This window comes from Phycodurus eques, chromosome 5 (genome assembly GCF_024500275.1).
Source record: "Phycodurus eques isolate BA_2022a chromosome 5, UOR_Pequ_1.1, whole genome shotgun sequence".
Lineage (NCBI taxonomy): Eukaryota > Metazoa > Chordata > Actinopteri > Syngnathiformes > Syngnathidae > Phycodurus > Phycodurus eques.
Window position 1 is genome coordinate 30,368,518 of NC_084529.1, and position 23,473 is coordinate 30,391,990.

Below are 23,473 nucleotides of genomic sequence, written 5' to 3' on the forward strand. Positions count from 1 at the left end.
AGGCCCAAATGTTCATAAAAAGACAAGGCCGGGGTTTTCTCCCCCCCAAAAATGTAAGCCACTGTAAAACTTTACCACTGTGCTCAAAATATAAGGGACGTTACACGTAGTCATTGTCATCAATTCAAATGATGTCAGTTGTGGCCACACAGATTTTTAGTTATTTTTATTTTTTTTGGAGCAGCGTAGAAAGGTCACCGTTTTATTTTGATCTCCTTCATATTTTGTGTGCTTGTAACAGCACATGAGATCTCGAAATGGGCCCCAAAAAATGTGTATCCCTTCATTGGTGACGTGATGGCATTCCGTAGACTCAATGTCATTCAACGGATAGTCAACAGTTTCATTTGAGCTGACCTTCTTATTGGAACCTGAACATGTACAGTCCATACTGTGATACATTGCGGTTGTCCATGCATTGCTAACTTTGTCATTTATATGTTTCTATCTTAGAGAAAGCAGCCAAGAAAAGAAGGAAAGTGTTCTGTCAGATCACCCATCACCTGCTAGAGAACCACGAGATGTGGAAGAAAGTTATTGCGGAGGAGGCCCAGAAGCAGGGCCAAGGAGCAGAGTCGGTCCACGTGAACAGTGTAGCAGAGCCGATTTTGGCTATCCACGAGGAGGAAGAGGAGCCAGGCAGCAGAGAGGAGCTGGTTGAAGGGGAGGATCCAGAGGAAGGAGTAGAGGAACCTGAGTGGCCTGCGTCGCCACAAGAAGTGGAGGAAGATCCAGAGTGAACGCGACATCCAGCATCTGTCAGGATTAGGACAAGTGCTTCTCCTTTTCTTATACTATTTACTGACTCCTGTTTTTGCCAGCACATCACTTTAGACACAACACTGTAGATTGGGAAATGTGTGCCTACGAAATCAAAAACAGGGTGGGAAATTGTGTGCTTTACACATTTTGTCTAAATATTTGATTTCACCAAACATTTAAAGGAGCTTTCCGTCTTGCAATACGAGATTATGCATGTACTTTGGAATACAGACTCTTTTGTTACTGTCAAAAGAAGAGGCAGACTGGCTACACAGACCTCAACCACAGTGTGGTGACACAGGACGGATGAAATTTGCTGCCACTTTATACATAATTATTTTCTGAATGCAATTATATGGAGACGTCCCAAATACTTGTGCTTCAATGTCAGCTGGAGTTTTTGAGTGGGGGTCACAAATGGGCCATAATATATTTATGGCTTTGAAAAGAAGTAAATTAATTGAGGAACATTGGTGGAACTGTCATTCCTTTAACCTCAGCCAACATGACTCACACACAGTAAAATATTTATAAATGTTATACTTTGTTATGTACTGTACAGCCATTTATGTTCAAGTGCTGATACTTCATCCTCATCACATCCCCTGTGCGTTTGTGTCCACGTGAATGATTCCTCAGCCTAAAACATGGATAAGGTTCACCTCTATTTTGCTGTTACGCAAAGTATGAAAAACAGGAAAAAGGGATCTCTGCAATGACGCAGCGACAATCTTTTAATGGGCAGATGCGTACGGTCACCCGAACAGAGAATAAACCAAGTTCGACATTCAAAATGCATTTGGAATATCTTAGTAAAGAACAGAGTCATACATCCATGAGAAGCGATAGGAAGACTATAAAGGGAATATTACATCAATGATCAGTCAAGTAATGTAATCCCCTGCTTTTTTGTTCCCATTATTTCTAAATGGCTCTGAATTTTGTATTCTCTGTGTGTAATAAACTCCTCCATATGTGAACCTTTGATCCTCAGGAAACCTTCAACCATTGAGATTCAAAGCTCTTTTAGAACCTGTGCAGAGAGCAACAACATGCTGGGACACTATTGCAAGCGACTTGACATGATGTTCATGACACACATAACACCGGAAGTAGAAATCAGGGAGCAAAGTTAAGAACAACGATAAACATCCACTGGATGAGTCCAGACTGAATAATCACAGTATTATAACTGCGGGCTGACGCTTCAGGAAATTGCATCCAGAAATATTTGCCACAATATTTGCTACATTGTCATGTAGTGCGTCCCTGACGTGTGTGTGGAGTGATTTGTGCCGAAATGCATCCTAAGTGAGTCTGACGAGTACAGTATGAGTCACTTTTCGAGGAGTAACCACCGGCACTCATGACTTTGCTCACATACAGTATCATTTATAGGCGCAAAACAAAATATTAATGTTCCAAAAAAACACACACGAATAAAATAATAATATTCATCACAAACTATAAGGACGCTAATACATAAAATTATATGAATGACATTCATTCAAAAAAAATCGGAACGACAAACTGATTTCGAGCCAAAAAGGTCCCAAATGAAAATCCCACTTTTGTAAATTTGAGAAGAAATTGCCCGAGAGGTAAAACTTGAATGTGGAGTTCAATCCGTGACATATGTCGTACATTATCTGATGCTGAGAGAATATCAATGTGTCACTGCATACACTGTGGTAGACGTGAATCTGGTTTTATGTGAGATTGTTCCTTGATATTTATATTGGCATTTCAATGTGTGCCACAGTGGTGTGCTTCCGCTGTCAAGAAGGCCACGGGAGTCAGTGGAAGGATTCAACTGCTTTGTGAATGTATATTACACAAAACTTAGGGAGGCTTCATGTACGTAAGTGTCTCATTGCAAACCTTGCAGTGTCTATGTCCAATGCTGTCATGTTTCTGATGCGACTGCCTGATAAGCGGTACACTTCGTAAATATTGGTGAGGTGATGCATTCAGTTACTTCCTCTGAGCTATTCAGATGAAATAGTTGCTCTCCAAAGATCCTGTATTTCTCCTTGTGCTTCCACTATGACCTAGAAACTGCTTTGTAGCCATCTTAAATGGCAGCGATTGATTTTTTTGGAAACATGATATTTGTCACGTCACAAAGACAAATTATTTTGGGGCAGAGAACATAGCATCATTGAAGCCAATGTGTTGTATTGTTTATATCTTCATTCCTTTCATTTCATTGTCACACAGCTGTAGGATAATGGTAATCACGAGAGCTAAACTAGCTTCCAGCGAAACCGAAAGTTCTAGTGTAGAGTATTTTTATATAGCTGACACGTGATGATAAATTTGGTTTCCTCTCGCCAGGATATTGCACTTACCATTTGTTTTTGTCCAAATTTGTGACCATCGAATATTTTTTTCCCCCCTTACAGGTTGAAGCTCCATTTTGTACAGTATGAATATACAGTATGCTGTACAGTAAAAGGACATTTTAAAACTACAAAAAAAAAAAAAAAAAACTTTGAGAAACACATTTATTTTTACCATTTTGTAATTTAGACACAATACTGTGGCTTCAATATTGCCAGACTTACTGGAAGTGCCTATTGGTATGTATCATACATGAATATATTTGAAAATCATTAGAAATTGTCACAAACTGATCTAAGTTGATGTTGTTATGTGAATACATTCAATTATAAGAAAAGTAATGTGGTATCTGTGTTTGTCTTTACTAGTTGGGAATACAAATGATGAATTGACCACTTGATATAACGTACCGAATGCAAATGTTTCCATAGCAATGCAAACAAGCGGTTGCATGAGTTATCATTTGAAAAAAAGGGAGGAATTACAATCGCTTAACTGAGGTAAGACAAATATGGTCAAATTGAAAGAATCCACTGCAAAGTGCGTACTTTCTGGGGGGGGGGGAATAAATAGTTATCTATTTGTACATGTGTAAATGAAATGACCCTAGTGAGGGTCAGCGGTATGGAAAACGCATGGATGGATGAAAACATAGTCCTTTAAATTTACTTGATTTGAACATGTACATCAATTGCACATGATTACAATGTGGTAAAGTGACTTTATTTTTGAAGAGTAGGGAAAAGTAAAGAAAAAAACTATACATGTTCAAATTAAGTATACTATAACCCTTCATGTCCCCAATACGATGGTAGTAGACCACCTAGTGGCAGTGAGCAGTACAGTAAATTATAATCAAAGAAATCTTACTTGATGGAAAGGCAATGCCATGACAACACTGCCTGGCGATGAAGTCACTTTTAATTTAACACAGCTCTGGAATTTAGAGGCCACTGCAAAATTAAACAATTTGACAAAAGAAAAACGAGATGACTTAAGTATAATCTTTTTGGCCAATGTCACTTGGCTTTGCTGTGCTTGTGTCACAATCACCGACGTTTAAAGAAAATGACAGTTTCTTTGCATCTCAATGAAGGTTTGTTAGCATAAACTGATAACTTTGCAGATGCAGTGGTCTCTTAATTGTTGCCACGGCTGTAAATTGGACAGACCGTTGGTTTTGCGTCACGTGACGGATATTATGCATGCAGTACTACTTCTGTGCCACTATGTGTGACTTCATGAAAGTTGGCGCACTTCTTGGACAACCGTCCTCAAACGCCATGAATCCTACCATCGAAGAAGAATTCGTCGCTCCCTCCTCGGACGCAGTATGATATTCATCCCTGCCTTGCGTGGACAACCAGGTGCTTGCTATTGGGGAGAAAACACGATAACACGCGAGAAATTTGTTGAGTCGACGGGTCATTGAGCTTGCTGCTTTAGGGCTGAGAGGCTCCGGTAAAATGTCGTCTTGGCCGAAATCCTCCAAAGCTTCCCGGCGGCAGCAGGGTAACTCAAACGGCAGGTTAGTACATTTTCGCCGTTTTGCTTTAGCATGCTACCCGGGAGTCACCACACAATGCAGATGGCCGCGTTTGTGTATCGGGGCGCATGCTAGCGACGGTGCGTCAGCTCATTTAGGTGATAATTGTAAAATGAGTCTTTGTGCGAACTGTGCAGGGGAACATATTGACCATCCTAGAGCGAGTGAAGTGAGGAAAAAGGCTGCAATGACTAACAAAACAAGTCAACATGAAGAAGAAGAAAAAATATCAGAGGCACCTGATGGTGCAAGTAAATCAGGAAAGTACTCAGCAAGATTAGGAACATGTAACGAAGTTTTACAAAGTAAAAGAAGATACTGTAAGGCCAAGGATGACACAGTCACTAATGCTTTTCAGTCGCTTTATTCCCATGAGCGGTAACATGATGCACATTCGTACAAGAGCTGCTCTCGGCCACAACTCACGCCTCGGCATTCCAAATCCACACACAGACTCCCTGACTTGAACCAACGTTGAAGCTTTATCAAATGGCCTTTCGCGTTTTCAATTCTTGCTTGTATCACAACCGCCAATCAACAAGGCCACACGCTCAGAGACTTCAGATATTGATATTTTGAATAAGGTAAACTTTCTATATTTTATAGCTGAAGTAATCAGTTCCACCCCAAAAGCTAAAGGCAGCGCAGAGGAAATAGCAACTGTTATGAAGGTATCTTATATATCTTACACGAAAGGAATAACCTTTGAACTAATACAAGGTGAGTGGAGGAACAGGAAAATAATAGAAACAGACATTTATGAATTCATAAAAAGCATTTATTAAGCGATAGGGAAAGGTAGATATTGTGGCAAAAGTACGAGCTCCATGATGTCTTGATAATTATTAGGGATCAAATCCATGAGGAACTGAGTATGTTTATAAATAAAGAAATTTGAATTGACAAATATACACACAGTCAGCCACCCAAAAATGATACACACATCAGGAAGAAAACATCCATTCATCCATTTTCTGAGCCGCTTATCCTCACAAGGGTCGCGGGAGAGAATTGGCTGGTGACCAGTTCGGGGTGTACCCCGCTTCTCGCCCGAAGATAGCTGGGATAGGGTCCAGCATGCCCGCGACCCTAGTGAGGATAAGTGGTACAGAAAATGTATGTGTGTGTGTGTGTATATATTTAATGTTGGATTTATCTCACCAAACATTATAATGAATAAACACAAAAGGAATGAAGACGTTGGTCATTTTACTCATGAGGAGGGCGCATGGGAGATTGTTCAGATTACAGCCTCTCAACACGCTCTAAACAATCTCCCCCGTCGCTCCTACATTTATTTGAAAATAGGAGGGTTCTACAAGACATAATATTCTAAGCATTAAGACACAACACAAAACATAGGACCAGACGACACCTGTCCCGTCCCCGACCACATCCGATCACGTCCTTGGTCAAGGCGCCCTTCCATCAAATGTTGCTGAGTCATCTTCTTGAAGGCGAGACATCTTTCTATCTAAATATTGTCCATAATACTAATGCAAGCTAGTAATGCAAAATACTAATGCAAGCTACTAATGCAAAATACTAATGCAAGCTAAGCAAATAAATGATAACTACTAAAATATATCTAACATATATATATATATATATATATATATATATATATATATCTGAATGAAATAAACAGATCTTATATTACTATTCTCTTTAATGTATATTTTTTTTACTCTTTGTGTATGTGTGTTTTCTGGTGCAGTGCCCAGCCGCTGAGGTTGTTCCGGAGAAGTGCGCCCTATTCCGGCAGGGAGGAGAGGACCGAAGATCTCAAGGATGCCCTGGACATGTGTGTGGAATTTGATTCGATGAAATTTTATTTATGTAATGCCAAATGACAACATTAGTTTGAACAGTTCTATGACAACATAATCGTAATTTATTAAGAACACAGTATGAGCGAGCACTGGGTGACGGAGGTAAGGAAATTTCCCTTTCAAGGAGAAAACTTGCAGCAGTTACATATGCTGCTTTCCCATTACAAGTTCCAGAGTGGTCTGGCCCCCTGCTCTGTCCCGGCCTCGCTTGGCCTGGCCTGGCCGCCGTTGCTTTTCGATTACAACAGGCACCACCATTACAACAGAAACGCCTACATCTCTCAGCCCATCAGATGACAGTTACTGTATATCACGGTCCTCCTCGGCCTGCATTTTAGAACCAGGTCGCAGGAGGTTCTGAAAAGCGGTGCTTTTGTCACTGCCCGACCTCGAAAAAGTATAATGGAGAAGCGACCACTCGGGGCTTTAAGTTGAGCAAACACCTCATGTTTTACAGTGTGCATAGTGAGACTCATGACACGATGGAGTGACGTGTCTAATTTCCACTGTGAGTCGGAATTTATAAACCTCATGATGCGTAAAGCCAGAGTTGTGCCCCCAGCGCTTCTCAGGCTTACAAACATACAACAAAACATGGAACTATATAGGTAGTGTTTTATGTGAGAAGCAGATAGCACGAGTTCCATGTTTTGCTTGTAAGATTCATCTCCCTTACAGAGTTTTAGATCCGACTTCAGGAAGAGGGGGTGATTAATACGTGGAGGGGATGTATAAATTAATGAAAGGGTCGCCTATACCGTTTTGGTCGCCGTCTCGAGGCCTGCAACACAAGGTTGAGCGTGTGTTTATGATCAGTGGGTTGCTTCATCTACTCCTTGTTCAACCCTGACTGGTTAATGAAGTAAATGCTGAGCATAAGCTGTCCTTTTCGACATCAAATTAATGTTAAGTCCTCTACTATGGTTATGTTATTTATTCTAATTACTAGGCTTGATAACATTTTGAGAATGCAGTTAGAAATGCAATCGCAAGGTCCACGGCAATCACTGGCCAGATTTGTTTTAGCAAAATATCAACTTTTAACGTTTAAAGCGGGTTTACACATCCGTTTTTAAACAATCTCAACTAATGTTCAGAATGTGAAATATCCTACACGACGATGAAAAAAAACATGGCACGTATGTGCACTTATTGTGTGTTGAACACAACACACACGTAACGAACACAGCACATCACAACATAACGGTGCTTGTCGAGGTACCAAGACTGACGTGAGAGGCAGCATGGTGCCACTGTGCAGCCATACGGCTGGAAAGTAGTAGTACATGGCTTGAATTAAGCGGTCTTGCATTGCAGTTTGCAAGTCAAAATTTGCATTTTGCGCCTCAAAAAACAGCAAAACTGTGAATCAGTTTTGCCGTGGAGACGGTTGCAAAGAAGGAAGCCTGTAGGGACGTATGTGACAATGTGCTTACGTCACCGATGCGTGGACGCTGAAGCTCTCCGCTAAGGACGCTGCGTCATGGGACCCGAAAGACGAAGGTGACATAGTAACAGTGCAAATCAGTGAGATTAGCGTGAGTCTACTTTACTAATATGACTTTAGCCTTGCAGCCTGCGGAGTGTCTCTGTTAATTACGAGTACTGTCGAATGGGTGGCTTGTTTATTATGGTGACAAGTACACTATGACGCAAGCATAGCGGTACATACAAGGTGCGTTTTGCTCAGTGTAGTCACTTTGTGACATATGATGATCTTTAAGTGGAAAAGTTTTGAGTCAAGTAGGTGAAAAACGTGCCAAATGTGGTCAGAGAGGAATAAGAGTAAAATAGGTCATGTACCCAAACAGAGGACTGTTTTGGTGAAGTCAGATGAAGGAAATGTTTGTCTCTCGAGGTTTCTTCAGTTTAGTTTGAGCAAATTGAGCACACAAATTGAGCACTTCCAAAATAGTAGTAGTACAAAGTATGTTTCTTATTCCTAGTCCGGTCGTCTAAGGTCATAAATGCGCAGCCATTAACCTAATGTGTTGTCACACAATGCTAAAATGCTAGCTGGTTAAGTGAAGATGCAAAAAGGCTTAGTTTTTTTTCTTGAAATTAATGCTTTATCTTTTATGCACAAATTGAATTTAAGAAATACCAACTGATTATATAAAAAAAGTTAAGTGAAAGGTCTTTTTCTCTTTTGTATTCATAATTGCTCTTTAACCAAGGAGAATTTTGTTTTCTAAATATTCAATTGTTCGATAGATCATTTTCTTTCTCCACCTGTGTGGCAATACACTTTTGAACTTCTTGATGTAACTGGGTTTTAGTTTTATTGAAAATCGCTGTACCTGCTGTGCACGTCTTGACCTGAGGGGCATTGATCATTGACAAAGAAAGTAGAAGTCACAATCAAATATTAACTTGTTTTTCACAGAGTTTGAACAATATATGCCAGAGAGTATTGTTATATTGCCTGTTTGTATGTGGTTATACAGAGTTTGTGTACCAATATTATTTATTTTGAGAGATATAAGTGCAAATTTTCATTTAGTCGTCAATGGTGTTTTTCATTCATGGCGTGTTAGCTTTGAGGGTGCGATTTTTGTGAATGAATGCAAAGAAACAAAGAGTGTTGATGTATTTCAACATTCAGTTGGTGTAATTATTTTATATGAGTTTAGTTTTACAGTGAACTTAAACTGGAGTGTCAATAAATGAGTTTAAGCAAGCAACATTCACTTTTAGTCCTTGCTACTATGTTAGCACCTTAGCAAACTGTTGTTGTGATCACATGGGATCTTCATATCGTTGGCGCTGCTGGATCAAAGTGCTGGAGCATGGAATGGACTGCTTAGATAAGAGTTCTAAAATGTGTGACTTTAGATCCAGTCCAATCCGACAGTTTTCTTTTTTCTGGCTGACATCAGACCAATTTCCGATCTCAATGATCGGACCGGGACGCCCCTAGTTAGTCATGTACTACGGTGTGTACAAATTTGCATTACGTCGATGTTGTAAGAACGGAGCTCCGTAGTGACCAAGGACTCCCTGTATAAAAAGCCAAAATGTTGATTTAATTTCAACTTTTTAAAAACAATTATTGTGTAGGGTTGAAATAAGCTTCCCTTTTGAGTGTCTACATTGTTATTTATAGACGTATAATTAAATGCACGTTTACCACCTGTCTTTCAGTTACAAAGAACTAGAGCAAAAGCAAAACTACAGTGGGAGTGTCAAGTATGACGGCGCAAAGCATCAACCCAATGGTGAGATTTCCCACATTCTCAACATAACTGGTTCCTCTCAAATGGAAAAAAATTAAATGTTACAATATTGCACGACTTCTGCATTACTTTTAAATTACTTTAATCAAAACAACTGTAGAATTCCGAAGTATGACATTTAAATTTAATACATTGATAGCATTTAAACAAATCCCAGTCTTAATTCTTTTCAATATTTACATACATAAAACAAACATGCTTGCCAGGTTCTATGTGCGATTGTAAAAATGTTCATTATACATGCTGACTATTGGGATGGATGGATGGATGTAGTTCAATATGTTTTTTCCGTTTTTGGACAATGTGTACAAACATTAATCAATATCAAAAGACATGGCGATTCAGCATAACAAAACTGTAATTGCTTTACTTTTATCACGCGTTTCTGGATCAAATGTACCGATGCGTGAAATGGTCTTAACAGTGAACCCCCACTGTTTTCGGGGATGGTGACCCCACCCTGCCGCGAATAGCAAAGATCTCAGGATAATTGACACCCCAAAAAGGGTTTGCAATAGGGTTGGGAATCTCTGGCATGAGGCCGATTCGATTCATATCTAGAAACACAAGTAGCGACTTGATTAAAAAATGATATATTTATGGGCGGAACGATTCGATACGATTTGATTCAGTAATGGGAGCGATACGATTCTCGATTCCATTCGATGATCGTTAACATTTGCACATGTTCCAATCATAAAGAACCTTGACCTGACTTAACCCAATTCTATAAAATGACATTTGTTAAACCCTATTTTCAAATGTGTAAAAGACCACTTAACCCTGAGCATTGTTGCTTTATGGCACTGTAAACATAAAATTATGTAAATGGCCCACAACAATACAAACAACACACGAACAATATTTAAAGAGCCATGGGGGGTCTCGTCCACAGTGCCATTCATGCTAGGACCGGCACTGCAAGCACGCACTGCTTTTGCTGCTTGCTGAATGCTGACTGACTTTTTTAACTTTTAAGTGGTGATGACTAGCTTAGTACAACCGGTGACTGTTCTCAGCTTCAGGATATACCTGGCTGTGTGTCCTGCTCAGTAGTTTCCTTGTTGGGTCGTACCGTACCAACTCGGAACATATAAGTGGACCGCGAGGACTCAAGAAGCATTAGTTTAATGAGTTCCAGCCCAAAGAAATTTAACACTACTTTGCTATCCCTATGATCACAAACGTTGCTTAACAACTGAAAAGCTATTTGATTTTGAAATAGTGACGCTACAGAGAAATGTAGTTAAACAAGTAGTGTCGCTAGTATCCACCACTGCTGTGTTTGGTTCTAAACAACGTTACATCCACTGCTCCCAGTGTGAGAGCTCTCGCACTTCTTTTAAGAGATAAAAACTGTAAAGCGTCAAGTGACCGCTTTCTAGTCTCGCGATATCCATGTCCACATCCATACAACCGATGTATCGAAGGATTACTGATGGATAACGGAGGCTGCTACCGATACAGTCGTATCTCTCGCCTTTACGAACGGGTATCCGGTCACATCGGTTTATCTTCCCAACCCTAGTTTGTAATTGCTTGAAGATGACACAAGCTGCAACAAAGCACTTACAATGAAGAGGACCTCTCCTTATCAAACCTTGTATCTTTTGTCTCCTTCAGCCAAGCCCGAGACCGCTCCAGCAGACAGACGGAAAACCTTGTATCAAAGGTTCTATAGGCAAGTGCAGGAGGATCAGACAGCAGCTGACTGTGTGATAATTTCCATGACCAACCAGTGCTTGTGAGTACAAATTGCAAATATCCAAGAAATGGTTTCCAGCACTTTGGGTCAAGGATTTCTACTTGGATAGTTACCAAGTTGTGCTGAAACCAAGCTGGAAAGACTGTCGCTTTCCCGTGCCCTTGGTCTTTTGTATTGCTGTATCTTATCAAAGTTGGCGTTACCACCAGTGATGCCGGTAACATGATATAAAGTAACGCGTTACTCTTAAATTGCGGCCATTTTGAGTAACGAGCAATGTAACGCGTTACTATGTCCAAGGAAGTAGTCTGATTACAGTGACTTCCTCAAACTACCAATAGTTACTTTTGAGTCAACACTGTCTTTTAACAAGGAATTATTTCTGGATAATGACTTGCAGATGGAGCAGTCCATCTGTCCAATAGAATTTTGACAATTTAGCAGACCACATCCAACCAAACGTTTCGTGGAAAAGGACTGAGAGGTCATTGTTTGTACAATCCACAGCGCCAGTAGGGTAATATAAAAGTGCAAAAAAATACAAGGTTTCACTGTCAAAATTTTCCTTGGTGAAAAGTGTATGTGTATGTGTATTTTTTTATTTACACATTAAACAATTTTAAGCTTTACTGGTGTGTTAAACACATAGACATTGTGGGTTAATTATTCATATCGAAGTGCGCGGTCAGAATTATGTCATGGAGGTAGAGACTGAAGGACTTCCAATACGTAGCTTAAATAATATTTACATTGAAAAGTGAGCATGTTCAATGTTGTCTGGAGGCCGGACTGCTCGTGAGCTGGTTTAACGCGCTGCACCGCTGACGTTCACGTAAGTAAGTACTTCTCCGCTCGTCAACATACATGCAAATCAGTCTCCTTTGAACTCAAAATGGGCTGTTTGCGTGAATCGTGTAGATCCGATGAGGTTTTTTTGGTTTTTTTGTTATTATTAAATGGCCTTACATAATGGTGGATCTGTATGTCTTAGTGCTGAAACTGTTTTGCTGTGCAACAGGGGAGTTTGAAATACTCCCTCTTTATTTTTAAATTTTTAATTACTCTGATGTGTATTGAAAATGCAGCTGGACAGAAAAGGGTTTTATGGGGGGACAGACAGGGGGACTAGAGGTGCAAACCGAAGCAGAACAATAGCGAGAAGGTCTTTAAATTTGAACATAAGTAACATTACAACAGTTATTTGTAGATTGGAAGGGGGGGGGGGGAGCACCTGGTGAAGACATGCAATAACTAACCAAGAGAACCAGATAAGAGAAGACAGCAAAGGACAGGGCAGGATGTGGGGAAACGAGCAAGGCAGTGTTACTGGCGAGGGGCGCAGTGGGATTCTTTTTTTAGTGTCTAAACACCTGTAAGAACCTGTGAGTTGATATGTCAGTATAACTTGTTGTTGTTATTAGTGATCCTAGCACACGTAATTAAAGTCTATAATTTCTATCGAACATTTTAGTGAATGAACATAAAATCACAAGCATGTTAGTCAATTGGTGTATGGAGACGCTGTTTTGTACTTCTTGAACGCTGGCAGCTAGCGGTAATGGTACTTTTACTCTGTAACACTGATCTGAATGTCGCTCGCTAATTTTATTGATCAATTATTGCTTATTTATCAACTATTTCGTGTACGAGAATTCGACTTCCGCACCGGGCGCTGTTTGCGCCAATCAAATTTAAGCGCTAGTGACGTTTAAATCTAGTTCACCAATCAAGCGACAAAAGAAAGTCACATGACCTCACACGTCTTCTATTGGGCTTCCCCGGGCATAGGTATTAGCACTAGATAAAGCCAACCCGGCTGATCGTCGTGCCTAAATAGCCACCATTTGGGGAAGGTCGTCGTTACCATTGAGGGCAACGGCACGCTACTCATGTTTACATTTAGACGAACAAAAACAACAGCTTTCATTTCTTGTAGAATTTGTTTGGTGCTGTCTGCCCAAACGTGAATATTTCAGGTCACTTATAACTTGAGAAAACACTGTGCAGTAAATAGCAATTTTTTATTTGATTTTTTTTTGTGTGCTATTTACTCAGTACTTGAGTAATTATTGTGTACTTTTTATTTTTTTGGAGGACTACTTTTTGAGTAGTCACATTATTGTCAAGTAACAATACTCTTACTTGACTACAATATTTGGCTACTCTAACCACCTCTGGAGCGGACATCCTCTATTGCTACTCTTACGTTTGAGTAACATTTTTGCTCATCAGATCAGCCCGTGTCGTATTTGTTGCACTGGTCTTTTATATTTTCGCGTTGAGGTGCTGCGGGTCGTGGCCCTGGTTGTGCTCCCAGCGGAAACGCGAAGCACACACACAACATCGGCGACAAAAGCTGAGCCGCTAGTACACTGTATTAATTAGGAAATGCGCATACAATTATCCAATTAGTTTACGGATGTTAATGTTAAATGTATTAAGCGGCGGAGCAATGTTAGGGACTATGTCACAACATAGAATGCACTAACGTCAAATCCAGAAATGGCCAACAATAACAGAAAAATATTGTACTTCATATTTTCCTGGAGGATGCATTTGGGATTAGCCTTTGAAGTTGGTGATAGTGAAAAATTAAGTGAAATAGACAATGATTTTAGTCAAAACGGGCAAGAATATGTTTTATGTGCCCCCACTAGTCAAAACATGGTATTCTGTAGGCTTTACATGATAAGGATTTTTTGGGCCAATCACCGATCAGCAAATTTAAAAAACCGATAACCGATCACCAATCTGATCACAAGATGGAGCAATGTGTCTATTTACATGACTTGTTCATTTATTGTATATACTTGTGTACTGTATACTGAGTACATATCTTCAAAATTATTCTCTAGCATTTTAGACTTAAAAACAACTTTAAAACATCAATTACCTCCAGGGCGCATTCGAGGATTGGCCACTGACATAAGTTTAGGTCAAATCAACATTACAACACGACAAATAATTGGGGGTAACTTACTGTAATAAAATTACATTTTTGCAATTAAATTATTACTTTAACAAATACTGTTAATGACATGCTTACTCTAACTTTGTCAGTGTCCCGGCTATATGGACGGTGTGTTGTCCAGAGTTTGCGTCCTTTTTTTTTTTTTTTTTTTTTTTCTTCTCTCTCTCGAACGCGGCATGCTCCTCCTTGTGTACATTCTTCATGTGCCCGATCAAATTTGTTGTTGAAGCATTGAGATGACGTTCCCCACAATGTACTTCAGTTGTGCACAGACTCCAAATAACTTAATTTGTCTGAGACAAGATTGAAAAAAACTTTATTGGCCGTCAGATAGTTACAGTACTATGCCACAAGACACGTGACAAGGTTAAAAATACACTAGCTTTTGGATTCATACGCAACGGCGACGTGGAGTAAATGATCTTTGCGGAGCCGATCGATGACGTTATTGATCGGATCGGCAAATTATGACATGAAAGCCGATCGGCCAATCAGCATAAAATGCTAATTATCGGCCGATACCGATCGGCGTAAAGTCCAGTATTCTGATTAATATTGTGTTTGAGGAATAAGAATTAAACAAATTCATCAATTTTCACCTATTCCAGGAGGCATCCATGTTGGGTAATCGCTATCTGCTGGTGACTGAAATGAACATCACAGGCACACTCGCAAACGTCATGTGACCATGCCATGATAACTAGCGGAACTACGGGTTGATTACATGATGGTTTGGACAATTTTCTAGCAAGTTTGAGTTCAAACTGTGTCTGTTTAATGTCACTTCCAATTAAAGTGTGAAAAATTAAGGAGTCATAATATATTGTCTAATCTTTCATAGAATGTACTATATCGTTATCAGGATATAAGATGGCCCATATAGTGAGTTTTTTTCCACATCACCAAGATTCTGTGGAAATCAAACATTAAAAGTTCCAATTTTAAAGCGTGATGTATTGTTGCAGTATTGGCACATAGTCTATATTTTGAACGGTAGTGCTCCTTGGTTTCAACGACGACAGATATTCTTTTTTTCTCCTTACAGTTAAGTCCCATGAATAGACCAAACTCCCAAAACAATTGAGACAACAAAGCAGCATTAAAGCTTGGTGAAATGTTGCCGTGTGTGTACATTGCTTAACATTTGATTTATTTCTTTTTGCTTCAACCATCTTTGTTTTTGTTTAAAAGATGGGTCTGAACCACAAACTCTGAATGGTTTAAAAACAGTAGGTAAACCGAAAGACATTCATCACAGCAACAATCCTTTGCATCCTATTTCTGACTAAGTCACATTGCTCATAAAGAAAAGAACATTAACAACATTAGATAGACTGCACATTTTCATGAGTTGTACCACAATAGTACACTACCCTCCTTTGAAATGTAACCGATGAACACAATATAAATCCATAAATAGGGCTTCACTCATAGCAAAGATGTTTGTTTGAATTTTTTTGATTGCTCAACCTATGTCGAAAATGTTTTCTCACAGTGTTTATGTCCTGCAAACTGTTACCGTATGCATTGTTTCCTAAATATTTTTGCAAAAGCCCCACACAAATAACGTACAGTCATGGAAATATGCTGTAACCGAAATACTGCTTCTTAGTAATGATGCCAAAGCATTAAACAACTTTAATTGAAACTGTTGTTCACCACTCAACCACAATTAAGTGTTTTACAGCGAACATTTCCCCTAAATATCGCAATGGTTAATGCACTGTATGACTGGTGTACATTTAATATTACTTTTTTCTCTACACATTTCCAGTAAATGTTTTCATCTTGTAATGATGGGCAGCACGGTAAAACGACATGCTTACACAAAATTCACAATGTCATCATAGAATTACATTGAAATCAACACAATTCATAGTTTTGTCCAATTTAGACACCTGAATCTGCATCAGTCAGATTTAGCAAAAATGTATACTTGTCACTCACCTACTCAAAACATTGCATTAATAATCCAAGATTATTTGTGGTAATTTGAGAGTAAAACGAAGGTAGTCATGATAAACACGTCGCAAAACAGGTTTTCATTTCATCCTCAACTGCACTGTTGAAACACTACATGCATGCAAACACAGAATTGTCCTACATTGCACTTGCAGGGTTTTCATTAGGCAGAGCAGTGACCATAAATTCTTTGTTCAGTCTGCATCTAACCAGGTTCTGCAACACTTCAGTTTAGCTGTCACCTAAAACTAATTTTTTATCGGATAAGTCTTATTAATTTGATTTAGGTTGGTCTTCATTCCAGTTGAGTCGGTCAACATAGAGGTGTTGAGTTAACATGTTTCTCTTCCTCTCAAAGGGATTACCCCAAATCGCTAAACCAGTGCTTGCAGGAGCGTGGCCTGTCAGTGGAAATGCTCTACCTGCAGGCGGAGTCAGGCCTGACCCAAGCCCTACAGGATGTCCGAGGTGTTGGCTCCCCGTTATGTATTCTGTTGGAGCAGACAAACATAGCTCTGTCATCCTGCACTGTTATCATTTTCTCAGAGTCCCTCAAAAGTAAGTCCCAGACCCCTCAAAACCACTTCCAACTCCAAATATCCATCCCTTTTCTAAGCCCCACCACAGACCGTTCAATGTATAGTATACTCACAAAATCTTGTCTACATGTCTATCAAACCTCTTAAAACCCCAAATCAACACATAACTATTCAAATTCACACTTTTTTTTTTTTGTTTGTAAAATTTTTTTTTTATTTATTTAAAAAAAAAAAAAAAAAAAAAAAAAAGCCCCCAAACGTTTTTGCATTCCCTTACATTAATCTCATACCGACTGCAATGTCCACAGTTGACATTGTGTACAGTGGTTAACTCTAGTCCAAAAATACCACACAATCAATGTTTAATAAAGAAAACAATATTTTATTACAACTTGGGTTTCTTAACAACTTTGTCTCCCAGTTCGTATCTTAAAAGAGAAAAGTAAAATAAACCATGAAATTAACTCACACATCTCTGCTCTTGCCATCCATAGTTGAGCAATTTCAGTCGCTCATTAGTGGTTGCCTGTTTTGTTTTCAGCTTTCTTTGCTGCGCGATTGATAGATTTTTATAAATTCACTGAGCGTAATATGGTTGCCTCTGGGGATGGGTATTTGAGGACATTTTCTTGATTGACTATGGGGCCAATTTATGATTAATTCATTATGATTTTTTTTTTTTTTTTAAACACTATTTTTAGATTGGTCATAGATGGGAGGAATTGGTAACAGCTTGAGACTGAATTCAGGGCGTCTCTGCTGGTTGCAGCCAAGTACTGTAGTGCATTCCATTTTCATGCAATTAATCAGCATGAAGTTCATATAATTAAGCAGGGTTGGCACTGGGTCATGAAACCTTTTTGTCAATGTGGCTAAACAGTATAAAAATCTTCTAGCCAAATTGTGTAATTAACCACAACATCACGTGTGTTTATGTGGCTAAACCTTTAGCCACACTTAGCCAGTTTTTGTCACTGGGATGCTAATAGGCTTTTAACGATGTGGGCCCAATTAAACTACCCATTCATCAATCACTAAACCTCTAATGCCACATGCCAGAATGAGCGCGTTCACTCCAACTTTTATATGGCAACGTTTGACCCGGGCGACTTTTATTCGCCAGCGTGACTATCGTAGGCAGTATTCCCGTTGCCACATGCTGTTTCAAATAGCCATTGGCGAGGTGGCAAATGGTCAGTGTGAAGACTCTTTATGAGCAATAAATCAACTGATTGTTATGCCCATCACGTGTTGCTTCCAAATGTGCCATCGAGGGATTTCCCGATCTGATCACGTGATCCAAAATTGGGGGCGATCACGTGATTTTCATCTGCTCGAGATTGGGTGAAAAAGATTGTTTTGATCCATTTTCTGAAACTTTAAAGGTTACAAAAATGACAAAATAATCCATAATAGCTTCATTTTATATTACATAATGTAACATTTTGGGGTAATTTTAGTGCCAGTATAGACTGCCTGTAACAGACACATAGACAGTGTGAGTGAGCGAGTGTGTGAGTGAGCGAGAAAGACATCTTTGTCCCCTAAACTTGTGCAGGGTTTCATACGAGATATGATGTGAAAACATTTTGCTTACATGCCACTCAGGGCGAGCCATAAATTTAAATAAGTCTGCAAAGCCTGATATACTGTATAAAGCCGCCTTGCTGAACTGCATCGTCAAAGAGTTGAAAGAACAGACGGGCCAGCAATTTTGATGCATTCAAATGATTTAACTTCAAATAGAAGTAGAACAGGTGTGAACTATTTTGTGAAAAGCAAGCGTTATGCACCCTGGCTGCACTTAACGAGGTCATAAATCAATAGTGTGAATTTGTAGGAGAGCGGAGACGTGCTAAAATAATAAATAACGATGTAAATGTATTGTTTACCGTACGGTCCAACAAAAAGAGCCCCCCACCCTGAAAAAAAAAACTGATGATATGGACTATTCCACCAAATTGGTATTATTTGTGTCTCCAGGAAATAAAATGTATGGATGCACCATACAAGCGTCCTGCAAATTAATCTGTAATTTGCTTAGTGTTAACATTCTATTAGCATAAATGTCATGTATTTATATATTTAATGTATTTGTTACTATTATGTTAAAAGTGTTAAAAAAAAATTCATTTTTTTATTACAATTACGTTACCTGAGTTGGGCCAATACACATACCAAGTAGTTATTTACAGGATAAATACACAGTGGTTTGAAAAAGTATTGGCCCCCTTTTCAAATTCTTATATTTTTGCATAGTTTACCCACTTTAAGATCATCAAACAAATGTAAATATCAATGTAACCCAAGTGACCTTAAAATTATTTTTAAATGTCATTTATTAAGGGAAAAAACTGTGTGTAAACACACAATTGATGAGAAAATATGGATCCACACACTTTTTTTTTTAATGCATTGTTGAAGTATCACATCAGGACTCCTTAAAATCAAAGACTTATGCAAAAAAAATGTGATCGGGACATCCCTTTTCCTAATGATCCCAAGATTTGATACATTTCTTCGCTGGGATTAAAATCCAAGTTGTAACAAAGTGTAGTTTTCCTGAAAATGTACTTCACTCACTTAACAGTTTGCTGTCTGTCAAACCGTGCTTTAAATCACCAAATGAACTTTAAATGACATTAAAACAATACATGGAAAGTTTTTATTCAAATATAAATAAACTATTTCATTGATCATTATCAACCAAATTACCATTCTCAGATAAAAAAAGACAAAGCCAAAAGGAAAGCAAAATCACACTTTTCAACATGTTCAGTTACAGACCACACATTTCCATCTCTATAAATGTAGTCAAATCTGTATCGGCATATGAGCACACTTTTCCACAAACTTCCCTTAACATTTCACCAATCCAACCAATGAAATCACACCGAAACATAATCCACCAGAAGTTGCAGATGCCATCATCACTGTAAAACCAGCTCAAAGGTGAAGATCCAAATGCCATGCAACAACTTAAGTTCCATCTACTTTCCTTTCACGACATCCCTCTTGCGGCCAGTGTGACACATGACTGTTAACCTTCCACTTTCACCCACAGTCCACCGCAACATGCCCAAAGACCAGGCCATGGACTTTGTTGTAGCAGAACACAGGCGTGGAGTCAGTAAAGAAAGTACGAAAAGGGACCCCGCAGATATTGCATCACAGGCGTCACAGTTGCTTGGGGAATTTCTGGATCGGGAAAAGATTGAGCGACACCTTGTTCCCTCTGAAATCCGTCAGTCCCTCCAGCTGTTGTCTGAAGGCGTGCACATTTACCCCGAGGAGCTGGAAGCCATCTCGACGTACGTCCGTTCCCGTCAAGAACACTTCCGAGGTGGGACACTATTTAGTCGTGTCACAAAAACTGATTCTTCCATTGATCTCTTCGGAGCACCTTGACTCTGCCTGCGTTTTCTCATCAGCGAGCAACAGCGGGGAACAGAAGGGCAAAATGTTACCTTCGGGACTGGGAAAGCCGCCTCCCCTTCTCCCGACACCGCTTGGGCCGCCTCAGTGCGCAAGTGAAGCAGGGCGCCCATTGCTGGACCGTTCTCCGCCCACGCTGATGCCACTCTTACCTTCACCAGGTGAAGACCTTACACTACAGGTGTCAAGCTCAAGGCTCAGGGGCAAGATCTGTCCTGTCATATTTATTGTGGCCCATCAAAACAAATGCAGCATGTTATTTTTATTTATTTATTTTTGCTCATTTTGGCAGTAAATCTGTATCCAAATTGCAATTATCCTTCTATTTAACTGGTCGGAAAGCCTTTATTTTCACCATTTCCCTTAACATTAGTTGGACATGTAACTCGAGTTGGATACTAAAATCTTTGCTTGCCACTATTTTCCATTAAGTCTGATTTAAAATTCAATTTGTAGTTCAAAATATAGAACAATCAAATGCAGGGTCAATTGCGTATGGTACAGTGGGTACGGAAAATATTCAGACCCCCTTAAATTTGTCACTTTTGGTGATATTGCAGCTTTCCGTACCCACTGTATATGTAGTAATGTGATCAGGTGAAAACTACATTACAATGGTTTCCATCAGCGAGTGCAGTACTAGTGGTAGGTGGGCTCCCTCTAGTGGCATGCAAAAGAATTACAGAATGAAATTTTCCAACTGCATGTTAAAGTGGCTTAAACCTTTTTTAAATAGTTATATTTAACTTCAGTTAAATACTGGGTGATTGAAAAGTAACTCCTTATTCTTAAGTACTTGTAATTTATTTCTGAACTATAATTCTTACAAGAAATGAACATGAGAAGAAAGTGTATTGCATGGAATTGTATTTAAAATGCGATATGGGGGCGCCAGCATTAGCCACTAGTTTGTCAAGTTGCCTGGGAACCGCATTAACTGATTTCACAAGGAACTCTTTTGGGATGGAAGACATAACTCCTCGTATTCGCCCTTCAAGTTCTTCCAAAGTTGTTAGTTTGGTAGAATAGACATGCTCCTTTAATCACGGAACATACACAACAAATATTACGACACGTTTTAAAATGGGGAGTTACTTTTCAATCACCCTGTACAATTGCATGTCATCTTTTAAAACTGTCAATTTTTCAACATTTATTTAGGTACAATTATTATGTAATTTATGTGCAATACAGGTAATTGAATCATGAAATAGTTTTTTTTTTATGTTCAAACTGCATATTGTTAAAATGGCTTACCATGATATACTTTTTAGGAGTAAAACATTGCCTTGTTTTTGTTACACGCAGACCAACTAGACTACTGTAATTTAATGTTGGTCATCGTTATGGTGACACTTGGAGAGCTAACTAATTTCTTGAAGGTACTATATAGCTATATAAAGAATATAGGTACTAAGCCTATAATGGAAATACCCAGTGATTTGAATGATAGTTAATTGTGATAGTAACATTTAGATATTTGGTGTGCAGGCTTCCGAGGCGTCATCCCATCATGGCGTCTGCTCTGTTTGTCATGTCGTTTCCTCACTTTCAGGTTCCTACCCGAAAACCAAGCCTCCCCCTCTGCTCTCCTTGCAACGCCCGACATCCTTGCACAACTCCTACGGTAGCCCCGGTTTGCTATGTGGCCCTCTAATACATCGCCTCCCCCTACGTCACCAGGGCCCAAGAGGGTCCCACGGCCTGAAAGGTGCTCCGCCCTCCCTCAAAAGTTCTCGCCCTCCACTTTTATCTACTCCAGGTGGGTTATTTTCTACTTGATTATATACGTCTGAGAATTCATGATCAACTTAATGTCGAGTGGGGTACTAATTGTGGTGACGTTTCAGGATTAAAAATGTTAAACCGGGACTCTGGGAGCAATAAGGGAATGAAATGAAATGTTTTGTCCTCTTGTCTCTCCTAAGGTGTCCCTCGCCTGAGTGGCCCGAGGCACTAAGCATGCAGCATCTAACAACAACTCAACATTTAAGAGACTCTGGTTTTTATGCCTCTTTAGGGTTCAACTTTTAAAATACCGGGTGAATTAGGAAAAAAACAACTAACTGAATAGTTTGGTATGTTTTGGTTTATGTGGTTTTTTTTTCTCCCTCAAAGTATAGTCATCTGCATCTAGTTTACCTTTTTAGATTGACACAAACAATGTAAAGGTAGAATTGCTGATTAGTTTTTATGCTAGGCCTTGTGTTGTGAAGCTATTTTGTATCTCACAAACATGGGCCAAATCAGCCATTTTGATAATCAGCTCCAAGACAAAATATGTAAAATAGAAATGTGTTCAGAATAACAAAGAGTTAAAGTTTTGGTTGTGTTATAAAGTTCCACAATTAAAAATGTTGTCTACATATTCCTGAGACTCAACAAGTCCCACAGTATTTCAGTATTTGTTTTCTTGGACTGTGTACAGTTGACCCCTGCATATTTACGCTTTGGCATTCACGAATTTACCTATTAGCAGATTTTGTTGGGTGGGGGGTACCTATCCACCATTATTTGTGGAACAACCTGTTTATTTGCAGTATTTATTTCTAACTCTTACATACTTGAAATAAATCACGTCGTTTAAATATTTTTTTTTTTTTGTATTTTTTTTTTTTTTTTTTTGGGACGCATTTGGTTGTTAAATCATTTTGGAAATCATATGTCACTAAGGTAATTTGAAATGCTGGAAGGAAACGTTAAGTTGTAGACAATTTTCATAGACAATGTTTGATTCCTGTACTTTAAAAAAAAAAAAAAAAAAAAAAAAAGTGTACATGTGAAGTGAATTAATAATTCATGTTTGTGAATATGTTCTTTAATGTGCTCTAGTGATCTGCAGATATTTTGGGAAGCACAGAAAATTACTTTTTGTTTTAGGGCAAAGGTTCACCTCCCAATGTATTAAAATAATTAAATATGTGCGCCCAATGTTCTAATGCAATCTGTTTAATTTATTGAGAAATTTGGGTGAGAGTTGTCATCACAAACAGCTAAAGTTATAATCTGTGAAGTTACACATTCTAATCCCTAGATCGCACCACACACCATTTAACAAACTGTCATAGTCCAAATCCCCTAAAAAAAAATTGTACACGTTGCACATAATGTTACCCAAGTTCTACACTTTCATGCTGTACAA

The 23,473-nt window shown here is 39.0% G+C and overlaps 2 protein-coding genes across 4 annotated transcripts in view; both read left to right on the forward strand.

Moving 5' to 3' along the window:
- LOC133402470 (cGMP-inhibited 3',5'-cyclic phosphodiesterase 3A-like) overlaps window positions 1–3,475 on the forward strand; it is a 90,683-nt gene extending 87,208 nt beyond the window's left edge. For all 3 annotated transcript variants that reach the window (XM_061676234.1, XM_061676235.1, XM_061676236.1), the window contains one exon: window positions 454–3,475. In XM_061676234.1, the coding sequence (XP_061532218.1) occupies window positions 454–740 (287 nt within the window). In that variant the 3' untranslated portion in view covers window positions 741–3,475. The remainder of the gene's footprint in view (window positions 1–453) is intronic.
- Window positions 3,476–4,420: 945 nt separating this feature from the next.
- si:ch211-216l23.2 (uncharacterized protein LOC565061 homolog) lies at window positions 4,421–23,253 on the forward strand. Its single transcript, XM_061676237.1, has 9 exons — window positions 4,421–4,633; window positions 6,369–6,455; window positions 9,628–9,701; window positions 11,343–11,463; window positions 16,716–16,915; window positions 19,961–20,239; window positions 20,328–20,492; window positions 21,887–22,093; window positions 22,260–23,253. Exons 1-9 carry the CDS (start codon window positions 4,572–4,574, stop codon window positions 22,289–22,291), a joined length of 1,227 nt encoding a protein of 408 aa, XP_061532221.1. The 5' UTR covers window positions 4,421–4,571; the 3' UTR covers window positions 22,292–23,253.
- Window positions 23,254–23,473: the final 220 nt, after the last annotated feature.